The 13,570-nt window shown below is 38.8% G+C and overlaps 1 protein-coding gene across 2 annotated transcripts in view; it reads right to left on the bottom strand.

Moving 5' to 3' along the window:
* IARS1 (isoleucyl-tRNA synthetase 1) overlaps positions 1–13,570 on the bottom strand; it is a 96,469-nt gene that overhangs the window by 31,239 nt on the left and 51,660 nt on the right. For both annotated transcript variants that reach the window (XM_051793224.1, XM_051793222.1), the window contains exons 16-19: positions 9,972–10,045; positions 9,430–9,624; positions 3,725–3,811; positions 2,977–3,060 (exon numbers count right to left, since the gene is read on the bottom strand). In XM_051793224.1, coding sequence (XP_051649184.1) covers positions 2,977–3,060; positions 3,725–3,811; positions 9,430–9,624; positions 9,972–10,045 — 440 coding nt within the window. The remainder of the gene's footprint in view (positions 1–2,976; positions 3,061–3,724; positions 3,812–9,429; positions 9,625–9,971; positions 10,046–13,570) is intronic.

The raw sequence follows: 13,570 nt of genomic DNA, 5'->3' as shown, positions 1-13,570 counted from the left end.
TTGGTAATTTTTGAGTTCTTTAACAATGACCCAGTATCTCTGTACTCAATCCAGTTCATTTCCTCAATCAGGAAAAGCTTTGAGCCTACTGCAAAGACAGAACTAAGAGCAAGGCAAAACAGGCAAATTAAGTCAGGGAGCAGAAATTAACATTTCTTCCCCAAATAAACATTCTGCCTACAGAAATAAATTGGTATCTATCAAGTTAACTCAAAGAGAAACTGCTAAGGTCTTACTCAGGTATCAAAAACTCCCCTGAGATACACTTCATTTAATTTTCCAAATATGAAAAACAAACCAAACATTTATTTTCTTTCAAGACTGTAGCATTTCTAAAGAGAAACTTATTAATCCATTTTTTGACATTTTATCAATGTTTTAAATCATGATTCCAAACTAATATAATTTTAGAGGCATTTCCTTTAGAAGGTTTTAAAACCTTAATGGGGTTTGACACAGCACATTCAGGGACACCAGACCATAAATTCTTCAGGAGAGAGGGCTTCTTGCATAAAAATGAATAGATAAAAATAGAGCTATCAGAATAAATAGACAGTAATACAGCACAGAAATGAGTCTTTTCAGTACTGTATTGAAAAAAAAAAAATTTTAAACATTGATTCATAGAATGGCTTGGCTTGGAAGGGACCCCAAGGATCATCCAATTGAATTAATATCTAAATTCAAATTATAAACTTACAGAAGTACAGAATAATCAAGTGTGGTAATGAACTAGTAAGTCCTTTTAAGTAAAACAGAAGTTATAAATCTATACTTAAACCAAACCTTCCATCACAATAATATATGTGCCTCTGTTTTGGTGGGGTTTTTTGTGGGGTTTGTTTGTTTTAATATAGCACCCTATCTTGCCTTACAATATGTACATGTTAAAAGAAGAGTAATTTCCTGAGTTATTCCAATGTTATAATATCTATTCTATGGAAAGAGAAATAAGGGACACATTAAAGGAAGAGTTCCATCAATTTGGTTACTCCAAGTGATATCACCCATTGGGCAGAAAACAAAACCTTCCTCAAATCAAGCCAGAATTAGCAAGTTTTCTAGCAATGTATGAGAAGCAATAAGTAACCTCCTCTTCACCTCTCTAACCCAGTAGCCTGTGGCATTATTTCTCCTGCATTTTAAGAACAGATTGAGAGGAAAATGCAACTCATCCCCTCTAACAGCAATACTTACCTCAGGATGCAGGAAAGCAAAGGGCTTTTAAAGACTATGACCAGCAAATTCTTTCTGACATAGTTCAACTTTGACAGGTATCCAGCCCAAGTCAGAGGTCTCAGCAATATTGAAATAGAATTGTTTTGGCCATTCTTACACATTTCACTCAGTAATCAAGTTCCATGAAGTCTGAAGTTTGGCTGTTAAATTTACTGTGCTGTTATTTCTGCTGTTTGCCCTTTCTACTCAACTCCATATTCATTTCAACAACTTATATCTATATTTTCTGCTGATCTATTTATCAGGCTACTGCTGAGAATACTTCAAAGCTGCAGTTAAAATATACATGGTACTGCAAAAGCTAAAGTAACTCTGCAGGGAAACAGTGCCAAGGAAAAAGCCTCAGTTGTAGCTTTTGCTATAAACAGAGCACATCAAGCACTTGAGTGAATAAGCAGAGAACTGAATTGCAGAGCTCCTTCCAGAAATGAGCCCAGGCTGCAACGCTTTTTACTCTGTGTGGGTGTAGGTATAAATAAATGTGACATTAAAGAATGAGTACACAGGCAGAAAAATGAATTAGCTTTTTAGAAGTTAAAAAAAAAGCCTCATAAATACTGGAAGTGTAACTTCTGGTGTTTGAGATTTTTTGGTTTGTTTATAAAAAAGGTAGATTTTCTTTTTTAAACAGAAGCATCACCTGCAATTTAAAAATCTCCAATATGAGTAACTCCAACCCTTTTCACTCATATTATTCCAGCTACCAATTCTCTGATATCTTGCTAACATATCTTATTTGTAAAGAACAATCTTGATCAAATTTAAGAACTCCACCCAACTCTTCCATTGTAAACACACACAAGAAGATCATGTACTAGCACTTGTAAATGCTAGAGTTTGAAACAATAAGGAACTTCATAATGATTTTTTAAAATTATCTAGAAGAAGCAACAACCATCTTCCTCAAATAAACAAAATCCTACACTAAGCTTTCATTCAGCCCCACTGTGTACAGCTCTAACACACAATTCAATGTGTGTGATAGTTTAAGGTTTTCTTATATATACCAAGAATTACAGGGCTCTTGAGAAAGGCCTAACTAGTGTCCTCCTGCAGTTATTAAAATGTCTTTATTGTACCTTTACCTCAAGGTACCACTTCATGCATGTATGGTTAGTGCACCAAGCCAACATACCAGGCTGCTGCATAATTACTTTGTATGTCAGTGTAATTTTAATGAAACACTTGAACTGTGTTTAATCTCTGTTTGACCAGGGCAATTTATATACACACATTAGGCTGCTCCACTTCTGCTCTTCTGGTTGTACTATTATTGCTGCATGTTCTATACTTACATCAACAAAACCAAAGGGCCTTCTCTCTAGGAAACGTTTTGTGCATCATGCAGAAACCCTTCCCTAAAATAATGCTTTAACAGTAAACTAGTTGTATTTTATTCCAATTGTCACTGGGTCCACTGAGATTATCAGTGCAATAGGAGTGCTGGCTGCAGTTGGAGCATCCTGTACAAAGAGCCTCCAGTCAGCTCAGGCTGGTACCAGCCCTGAGGGAGACAGGACCAGGGCACAGAAAGTCCAGGTACTGGAACCACTGCCAGTGCTTTGCAGTCACCCACTGTTCCAGCTAATTGGCTGTCAGAGTGGGCTGGAAGTTTCTAAAATTAAGTTTCTTCCTGCAGCTAACTGTCAAAGCCCATAACAGCCCCCCTGGTAGTATGTGTGTGCCATGAACAGAAAGCCAACAAATCCCACTGTACATGGATCCAAGAAATCCTACCTTAGTGCATCAGCTCCATAACTATTTACAATACTCATTGGATCGGGATAATTCTTCTTCCTTTTGCTCATTTTTTGGCCATCACTAGAAGATATCAGAATGGAGGCATCAATTCCCAGAATTCTTGTAATACACAGATAAAGCAAAAAAGCCCTTCAAATCCAGCTTAATTTTTCTGTCCTATTATGTTCCTGGTAGCACAGACATAATTATATATTAGCACATCCCTTCACTATGAATGTTCAACCCACCCAGCAACCGAAAAAATCCCAAAACCCAACCCAAGAGGCTTCCAAGTTACAAAACTAAGCAGGAATCTGTCTTTGCTACCAAAGATCACGGAAGATGCACTTGTTCTGAATCAATCCCTCCAGCCCACTGGCAAAGCTTTACTTGGAAATAAAGGGAAACAAGTATAATTAACTTAAAATTACATCTAAAACTACATTTATCATCCCCTTTAGTCTGCATAACAGGTATAATTTCTTTCCTATTCTGACTTGTTATTCATTTTCTCTCTCTCTAAGAAGGACTAACCCTGCTGGGAAGAACCAAGTGCAACAGAGAGCTGGGATGTGGGAACCTCTCACTCTCAGGTGCCTCTTATCTCCTACAACACTGATATCACCCTGACAAGTCTTAACAGCTCCAAAGTCCATTTCAGATTCCATTTACAATTTGCAGGACTTATCTGAAACATTCTTTGACTACAAATCTGCTCAGGAAGAGCTGACTGAGACACACCAACCTGGCAAGAACGAGGCCATTCACAATGACATTCTTGAAAGGAGGCCTTCCAAAAAGAGCAGTGGAGAGCACCAGCAAAGTGTAGAACCTGAAACAAGAGATAACATAAACCTGACTTTATAAATATATCAAGCTGAAGTCTGCATGTCCTTCTTACAAATGAAATGTTTCATTATGCTGCTTTCCTGTAGCGAAGTTAAAATTTAAGTCTGTGGAACATTTATGTGGCAAAGACTCAGAAGAGGAGCTCACTTAAAGTAGATCTTCTTTGTAGCTGTTTTCTCAGCTGGGATCTACTAGTTCAAGAAGGCTGAAAAATTGTAATAGTAAGCATTAGGAAGGCATGAAGAAGAAAACTGTAGTATTTTCCCCTTTAATACTGAAAAGGGAATTCAGTCCCTGAACAAGCTTCCTGTTTATTCACTGTAAACCTCTGAACATGGGATCTGCCAGGAACAAACAGGGCAGACAGGACCAGCACACTTTTGTGTGTGTGTGTGTGTGTGTTAATTGTGTATTTTTCAGACTAGCAGATAATGAAACAATTACTGTTGGTAGTACAAAAGCAAGTTATTAAAAATGAGAAGAGCCTCCTTCCAATCAAGCCAACACTTTGACTGGAAGGTTATGGTTACCTGGTTAAATTAGCCATCACTAGAAAACAGGAGAACGTAGGTCTTCCCACACAATAAGGGGCAGTAGAGGTTCCTCCCCATTTCATGTTTTGTGCTTACAATCATTCTATAAACTGTCTGGGACACTTAGGAAATCAGTGCTGGAGCAAGCACAGGCACCTGTTGTTCAATAGGCTGATATATAACTGAGAAATTAAGTGGAGGTGCAAGATAATGTGATAATCTCACACTCAGGAGTCAAAGCCTTCACCAAAGCAGGGATCTGTGAGCTGCTGTAACTGCACTGTTGGTAATTACTTTTAAGAAAATAACTGTATTGTGGGCCACAGCTTTCCTGGTTCAAAACGAGCATCACACTGACAACTGCTTAGCAACCTTCAAAGAGAAGGTGATTAAAAAAGCTGTAATAAGGCACAGGAGGTTATGTCTCAGAACTCTGTATTTGCATGAAGATTTAGTGGAGAAACACTTCAGTGGGGGGAAAAAAAATAAATCCATTTGTATATTCCAAAGCTGTTTTTATTAAAAAGCTGCCTATAATTGCAAAAGCTTTATTCTGACACTTAAAGGTCCTCTGTAAAGGTTGCTGTGTGTATTACTGCATTTATTAAGTGACTTACATGACAACTCTGATCTTACCTCAGACAGGCCTCTACCTTTCAAAATCACCTCAGCTCACACTGCAGGATACAAAATCTCTTTATTAAATTGCATTTTAATTTAATGAATTTTAACCAACACTCCTCCATCTGCACACAAACACATGCACTCAAAATCCCTGTCTTCATTTTTAACCTTCTTAAGAAAACCTCTGAACACAAATATCTGAGCATTTACTCAGATGATCAACATCTATAAGGCTACAGTTCATTACAAACACAGCAGTACTTCCTTAGGACTTACTACAGAGGTTCCTCAGGGAAAATTCCCAGCACTTTCTGCAAAATTTCTCATATTAGAGCACCTGCATTTGCAGTTAAAAAGAAGAAAGCAGGACCACCTAGGAGATATTTCAATACTGTTTGCATTGGGAAAACTGGACAGACAGGTGGTGGGCATCTGAGAACATTTCACAGATTTTATGTTCTTTGCCTTGCCAGACCCAACGAGCCTCAGTAAGAGGTACCCTGGCTGATGACAGCTACAAGACTGTCTTTGAGAACCTGTGATCCCCTGGTTTACACACATTCTGATGGAACTCTTCTCAGTCTTCCTCAGATGGTGTTTTTCAGAAAATTCACCTCATTTACTCTGAATATTTTAGAAGAGTGTCTCTCTGCATCTTATTTTTTAAATACCTTGTCCACAGACACATTTGTTTCCTGAAAACTTCCTCAACTTATCTCTAGTGCTTCATCTTCCATTCACCAAATCTGTCTGTTCCTAAAGATGTCCTTGCAGATAAAGAGCTGTCAGTCAAACAACAAGCTGTCAGTAAAAACAACCTTGACAGACAAGTCCACTTCTTTGCTCTACTTCAGTCCTCTTCCACTCCCCTTAAAAGGGAGAAAACCCCTTTTTCAAACAACTGTGGGTAAATTCATGATCTTGTGGGGTTCATGCCAAAACCTCCAGCTGTGAATGCCCTGCAGGTCACCACATTCTGACTGTGACTATAAATCTTGCTGTATCTCCCTACATAGTCAGAGACAGAGCCTTTCCTACCAATCTGCCTGGACTAGCCAGCCTTGCAACCCATCTACTGTAAGATTCTTTCCTGTGGCTTTAACAAATATAATTCAACTGTTTCTCTCTCCATGTAAAAAGTTATCAAAAAGATCACTCTCCTGGTTCATCACCTTGGTCACATTAATTATCCCCTTGTCTCCCTTGACTTTCTTCCCTCCTCTGTGGAGTCAAGCAGAAGCCACCAGACCTCCATCTCCTGAGCCTTTCACCACCTCCCAGTCCTCACTTCACGGCAGCTGCAGCCTCTGACCTGACACAAAACCAATCTCCATTCTGAATCTTCACACTTTATACACAATGTGCCAAATAAAAATCACATACTATGCTCTTAACACTTCAGAAGTCACCAGCTTGTTGTTCACTTAGACCTCACATCTTAATTCCTTCTTTCTTTCACAAAACAGAAGCGTTTGACTGCAAACCACCCAACATTTGCTGTTATCAAAGCACCAGGTTATTGACTGCCAGGATCTCCATGGTAAAGGAAGAAATTTTTTCCAGAGAGAGCAATCAGACACTGGAATGGGCTGCCCAGGGAAGTGGTGGACTTTCCATCCCTGGAGGTGTTTAAGATGAGACTGGATGTGGCATCAGTGCTGTGGTCTGGGAACCGTGGCAGGGTTGGATCAAAGCTTGGACTTCATGATCTTGGAGGTCTTTTCCAACCCAGTTGATTCTATGATTCTATGAAAGGTAGGAGCATCAGGGATGGAGGCAGGGGGGTTGATACAAAGAGATTAAACAGAGCTGGGTCTGGTGAAGACTTAGAGGAACTCTTATGCCAGTGTTAAAAACAAAAAGCAATCTACCCCAGACTGAAACAAGCCTCCACTTGCACAGTGACTATACAGCACACAAGTCTGAGGGCTCACACCAAGGTGTGTCCACAACCACAGTCACCTCTGGCATCAGCAGCAGCCAGGACTTCTGTTATTCCAGAGCCAAACTGCAGTTGAATCAGTGAGACAGAATCACAGAATCATAGAATCAGCTGGGTTGGAAGGGACCTCTGAGATCATCAAGTCCAACCCTTGACCCACTAAGGCCGTGGTTACCAGATGGTTCAGTTCAGCCTCCTATGGAAAGGGAAAGAAGCTGCTTATGCATTTACTTACACTAACTACATAAAACAGAATTCTGCAGACTGAAAACATGGTAATCAGTGTATCCAGATGCTGCTACTGCACTCAAGGTTAGATTATATCACAGCAGAAACAGGCCAACTGGTGCCAAAGTTACAAATGGATTCTCTTTAAGGGCACCAGAGCTTCACTGGATACATGAGATCAGCCTGATCCTTTCATCCTGTCTCTCACACATCCTTCAAAGGAGAACACTACAACACTGCAGTGACTGTGTGACACACACCAACCCACTGTGACATCCCCACCTCAAACAGCTGAACCTTGAAACGAAACATTTATCATTCCTCCAGTATTTTTACTGGAATTGTAACTACCAGGAACACACCTTGGACACATAAAAATCCCAAACCATTTTTAATTCTGCTGAACTTTTACAATCCAGTAGTGCCATTGCACAATGTAAGAACGATCACATGTGGTCAATTTTTTTAAATTTTGATTTCATTTCTTGTTATCTAAATTACAACAAATGCCCTTTGATCTTATCAAATGTAGCAGGGAGAAAATCAGTTTCTGCCCATGCCTTTTGCACACATTTTATGTCTTATCATGTTCTTTTATTTGTCTCTTTTCTTTCCTAATTATTTCTCAGACAGAAAGAATAAAGAGGAAAAACTAAGCTTTTAATTGTCCTTTTGCAATCCAGCAGTACTTGGTTGTATACTAAGGACTTACATATTTTTTTTGCATCACAAGTAAGGGGGTTGAAAAGCAAAGATACCTTTCACTATAATCACGAAATTTAGTTCTATTTATATATTATGTGTTGATGTATTGCTTTGGTTGGTTGGTTGGTTTGTTGGGGGAGTAGAGGAGTGGACAAAAAGAGATGTCAACTCTATTCCATTGGAATTTATGTAACTCTAGTACCTCAAGTTACTGGATGGAAAAGTTCTACTTGGACATAGTCAAAGGTACTGATCCAGAAAACACAAAAATTCATCTTAATCTGCCAGTTTTCAGAGTCAACCTCAAACTTCAAACATAGAATAAACACTTTAAAATGCCAAAACAAACCGTATGTATCCATACAAGCAAGTATGAGAACACTGCCCACAGAAAATCTGAGATTAGAGAAAAATTTTTAATTACGTAAAAGTATTTATCCAGAGGGGAATCAAGTAAGTAGATGAAGTTTACAGTTAGAATTTTTTTTTATTTTTTTTTGTAAACTGTAAGACCTTAACAACATAAGGTTTGATGTAATTTTGTTTCTTTCTACATTCACATGAACTCAAAATTCAAATTTAATCTAGGGGCAAAAATTCCTAGGCAAAAATTACTTCCCTACAAATTGGCTTAAAATCCTCAAAACATCAACTTCTATTTCAACTGCAGTTCTGTTTTTAAAAGAGAAGTGGAGTTCTGTGATAATTCAGCTGATGAGATTTTTCCTTACCAGGCCAAAGATGTGCCCTATTACCTAAAGATGTTTTCCATAAAAGCTGGCAAAATTCCTTGCCAAGATTCTACTTCTGCAACTTTTTTGTCACTGAGTTTAAGACTATGTCACATTTCACTGAAAAAAAAAAAGGAATCCATCCAACACTAAAGAATCATCCAGATGTTGATTGGAAGAAATCAAACTCAACAGCTTGATACTGTTAAGCCAGAATTCCTTTAATCTGACACTGGGGTAATGTTGGGGATGATTCCTCCACAAACACTCCACTGAAACAGGGATTTCCTGAGCTTTTATACACTAACATCTCAAGTCCCTCCTTCACATTTCATTTTAATCATACAAGGCATTAACATGAACCTTTAGTTAAAGATAACCTAGACTTCTTTTACTTAAACAATCTTTGAACTAGTTTCATATTTTACTGTTACATCAACATCGATCTTTAGTTACAGACAACTTAAACAATCTTTGGTTTCCTAGAGGGTATTTTCATATCTGATTGTTACAGAATTCACCATCCATCTTTGGTTAAAGATTAGACTTAGACTACTTTCAATTTGACATTGATTTACCTCTTTAGAGTGTAATGGTCTCTGAAACTAATTTAAAAACTACAGCTGCATGGGTTGCTGGCCTTCCTAATTTTTACTCTATTTTTAGCAGCGTTTAGGTAAGGGTTTCAAAGTTACAAAATTTGAGCATAGTAAGGGCAAACTACAAAATTGTTAAGATTCTTAGGTTCTAAGTGGGACCATCATGACAGAGCCTCTTTCAGTGTAGTCGTGTTACAGGGCAATGACATCCCACAATAAAGTGCCTTAAAGGGAGTTACCATCCTCGGGTCTGGTCGATGCCTTCAGCAATGAAGTCAGCAGGGAAAGCATCCTCCAGCTCCCTCCTGTTCTCAAAGGGGTAGTGCACCTGGGCATAGGGCATGCTGCCACTCTCAAACCAGCAGTCAAACACCTCCGGCACCCGGCGCAGGGAGCCCTTCCCGCAGCGGGAAGGGATGGTCAGGTGGTCAATGCTGTGGGGACAAATTCCCAACAAAACCAGGCATTAGGACAAGTTCACATCGTGCTTTCACATTAGAATGACAGGTTTTTAGGCATCATTTTAATGATTCTTCAAAGAGGTCAGCATTTCCTTTGACAATCTTTGTCACTTAAAGTTATTTCACAGGTAAGTTTTTGTAGTAACAACATTCAAGACAGAAGAAAGCAAAATTTATATGTGCTTATCACAAATCCTCTTCCTGCTTATCTGTTTTCCCTAAACTTGTTTCCCAGGGTTTGGGCAAAGAACACCAAGGGTTTTTTATGTCTGCTTCTAGTTACAATTTCTAGTAACCAGTTAACAGTCTCTGTGACCAACCTTTCTCGATGGAGATCCGTGACTTTCACTCCACACAGCTCTTCCAATTCTGCCACTGAACCAACACAAACTACCTGCAAGAGACACTCGAGAGATTTAGCCAGTTATTTTCAAGAAATTTAGCCAGTTATTTGTACAAAGTAGCAAGTTGGGGGTTTTTTTTAACATCAGACAGGAGACTTGTAGGTCAGTATCTGCCAAAGCAGACGATGGAGCTGAAAAACCAACACAAATTTTGTACAAGGTCCCCTTCTTCAACCTAACACAGCAGTAAATGATGTTAGAGACCATTGCTCTGATTTAATACAATTCATGTTACAATAATGGAGACCTGGAAGCAGCAGCATGTCGTCAGCTACCAAAAAAGGTAGGATGTTGTTTGGGTTTTTTCCCAAGCAACCCACAACACAACAACCCCTGAAAATTCAATGATCCTGACTTTTATACAAATCAGAGTTTCAGATCCCAGGTTCCTCTCCTGAGCTAAGGAAAGCAGCTACATTGATCATAATCCATGTAAGTTTTCCATTCCAGATACCTTGAGCTGTACATATTAAAGGTATCTTATTCAAAGTGAACAAAGTTTCACAGCTCAGAAAGGGATGGCTAAGAAAGACTTTTCTCAGTTTTGTGGCATCAACACACTATTAAGAAAAAAGTAGATTTCCACAACAGACTTGCACTGATGTCAGGAAATGCTGATGAACAAATGATTCTGAAAAAACTGTATGAAAAGAGAGAAGGAGAAAAGCAAACCTTTATTTGCTTTAGGTTTAATCAAGCTGAACCCTCCCAGAGCCCTGTGGGCCTCTCTCATCTGGCAGGATTCATGAGCCTCAAACTGCAGTACAGGTCTGGATTTTGGAGATCCTGTCTCATATGCTAGCAGTCCCATTTGGAATTGCCACAGAAAAAAACAGTTTGACAGATCTGACACAGGGAAGGAGTTAAATTTATCACCATAATGAAGCTGCAAGGAGACCACACATTTTTCACATAATTTTCTAAGTTCCTCTTAGGATACAATAAATCAGAGTAGAGTCTGAGTAGTCTTAAATATATGCAGATGTATACACACAGAAATTCTAAGTAACAAAAAGGATTTGGTGTATTTAATTCCAAAAAACTGTCATGAATTACAGAGATGACAGAAACTCGGTTTGATTTGGTTTTTAAGACATGATTTTCCTAGTCTGATTCAACTGCTCATCTGCATTACAAATCACCATCTTCTATTGTTAAAGTATTTTTGAAATGTAATTTCTTCATTACTTATCTGTCTTTTTTTTCTGTAGGAAGTGAGGCACGACAGTGGTTCTGATGGCCAAGCACAGCAGAGTGCACAGCAAACCACACCAGGGGATTGATCCCAGGTAAAAATATATCTTTATCAACAAACTATTTTTAACCCAGATCTGCTCTTCCTTCTCTGTGTGGCCCCACAAGCATCACACAGGCTCAAGTGAGCAGCAGCAGGTGCTTAGTTCAGCACTGCTGGCAGAACAAAAGGTTTTATTAACAGCTTGGGTAAAAAATACAGAGATTTATTCATCTTCCCTAACCTTCATATTTGAACATACTTTCACATATGCTCTGGGTGAAAAGCTGCCCATTGTTTGTTGCTTTTAGACCAAGCATTTCAATATTTAAGTAAAACTCTGAACGCTGGATGCAGAAAACTGCCCCCAGAAATTACTCAAGGAAGAAATAACCCCAATTTCACATGAAAAATCCAACAACCACCAGAGGAATGCAGATATCATCCCCACACTGAATAGATGCCTCTGTCCAGGGCAGAAGGATGGAGCTACTCTGTCCCAAGGGGAGCTCATTAGATCCTTGAAGGCAAGAGAAGAATACAAGTAGATGTTAATCAAATTCAATCCCTCATTAGGCCGCACCCACTCGCCTCTGCAACAACAAACTGGCTTTATGCTCTCAAATTAAACTGCTGCTTTGGGTACATTCCTTCAAGAGCAATGCCTGCTTTAGTAGCCTGGCCCCTCTCCCTCCCAGTCATGTTCTCCTCCTCTATTTTATTTTGGAGCCACATCAACTACAAAACCAGCTACATCAACCCTCCATAGCAGGCAGCAGAGACTGAACTAAACAGGCTGGGACTGGGGGCTGCTCAACCCCATTCCAGCATCTCTGAGACCTCATGTGAAACCAGAGGTCAAGGTTAAACCCTTTAACAAAATGAACATTAGCATTTTATCTGGGATTATCCACGTAAATAGGAAGAATAAAGCCACAGAGCAGCATTGGTGATCTCCATGTTCCTGTGGCACAGTTCTGCAGCACCCAGTAAATGAGAACATTTGCTTTTTGGGTTTGCCATTCCAGCTCTGCTCAGTGCCACCATCACAGAGGGAGGAGTGCTCACAGACAGAAAAGTTCACAGCTCTATCAGTGGGTCAGCAAGACATCCTGGAATCTTTAGAAAAACATTTCTTGAGTATTTAATAGTAGAACAAATGAGTGCTACAGTCAGCCAGGAGTGGCCTTAATGCAGCCCCAGAATCAGACCTGAAGAAATTCCTTTGCCCTTCAGGAGAGTAGAGTCAGAGTCCTCTTATTCTTTTATGCAAGACCAAGTGCACCCAAACTACTGGAGGGCTAACATGAGGGATAAGCAATGAAACAATCAGAGAACTTCCCTAAAGTCACTAAATATTAAATACCACAATTTGTATGCAACTCCTATAAAATTAGCCCATGTCTGCTTTACCAGCTTGAGTGTTGTATTAAAAGATTTTATTATCTAACCCAAATGTGTTCCTCCACTGAGGAAATCATTGAGATTTGAGAGCTTAAAATGATAAACTACTTGCAAAAATGTGGTAATAAACACAAGCTTCAAAATTTAACTTCCATTATGCTTCTCTACCTGATAATTATGCTAAAAGAAAACTAAAATAAAAGCTAAAATAAAACTGTGGGAAGCCAGTTATTGATTCGTAATAAAATTCACTTTAATACCAATTAATTCACCTTATTGTATATTAAATAAGGAATTGTTTTTACTTTTCCAGGATTTAATATGCACAGCATAATTGTGTGCAACAAAGTGTTCTTTTGAGAGCAAGACATGAAGATGATGTTCTGCAACCTCACACAGCACCAGGTTGCAGTAAAACTGAAGTCAGGGAATCTGGAGTGAAAATTATTTCTATATGAAAGCAGATGTCACCTATGCTTTAAGTTCCACATCAGTCACAAGGGTATTTGTTTTTCAAGCCACATCCCACATGCATAAAAAGAAAGTGATTATTAAAAAAAAACCTTAACATGAAATTTAGCTGGGTCCAGAAGCCATACTCAGCTTTTAAAGCACGACATTCAGACTCTAGAGCAAACAGAAATGTGAAACATCGATGGATAAAAATAACAGACCTGTTGGTATTTCCATCTTTATTCAGAACACCAAGCCCTGAGCAATATTTGCAGCTAATTTCAAAGGAAAGGTCAATCTCCCAACTTAGACATCATATTATTATTAAAAACAAACAAATCAAACCTAGAAAACAAAAAAAACCTGTACACACAGGAATACAGACATGGGGAGACTGGAAAGAAAATGAAATATTATTAGAGGC

Source organism: Manacus candei, unplaced genomic scaffold (genome assembly GCF_025592945.1).
Source record: "Manacus candei isolate 608988 ecotype Guabito, Panama unplaced genomic scaffold, ASM2559294v1 h1tg000036l, whole genome shotgun sequence".
NCBI classification, from domain to species: domain Eukaryota; kingdom Metazoa; phylum Chordata; class Aves; order Passeriformes; family Pipridae; genus Manacus; species Manacus candei.
The sequence above is the reverse complement of the archived record's forward strand: the minus strand, read 5'-3'. Positions and strand labels throughout refer to the sequence as shown.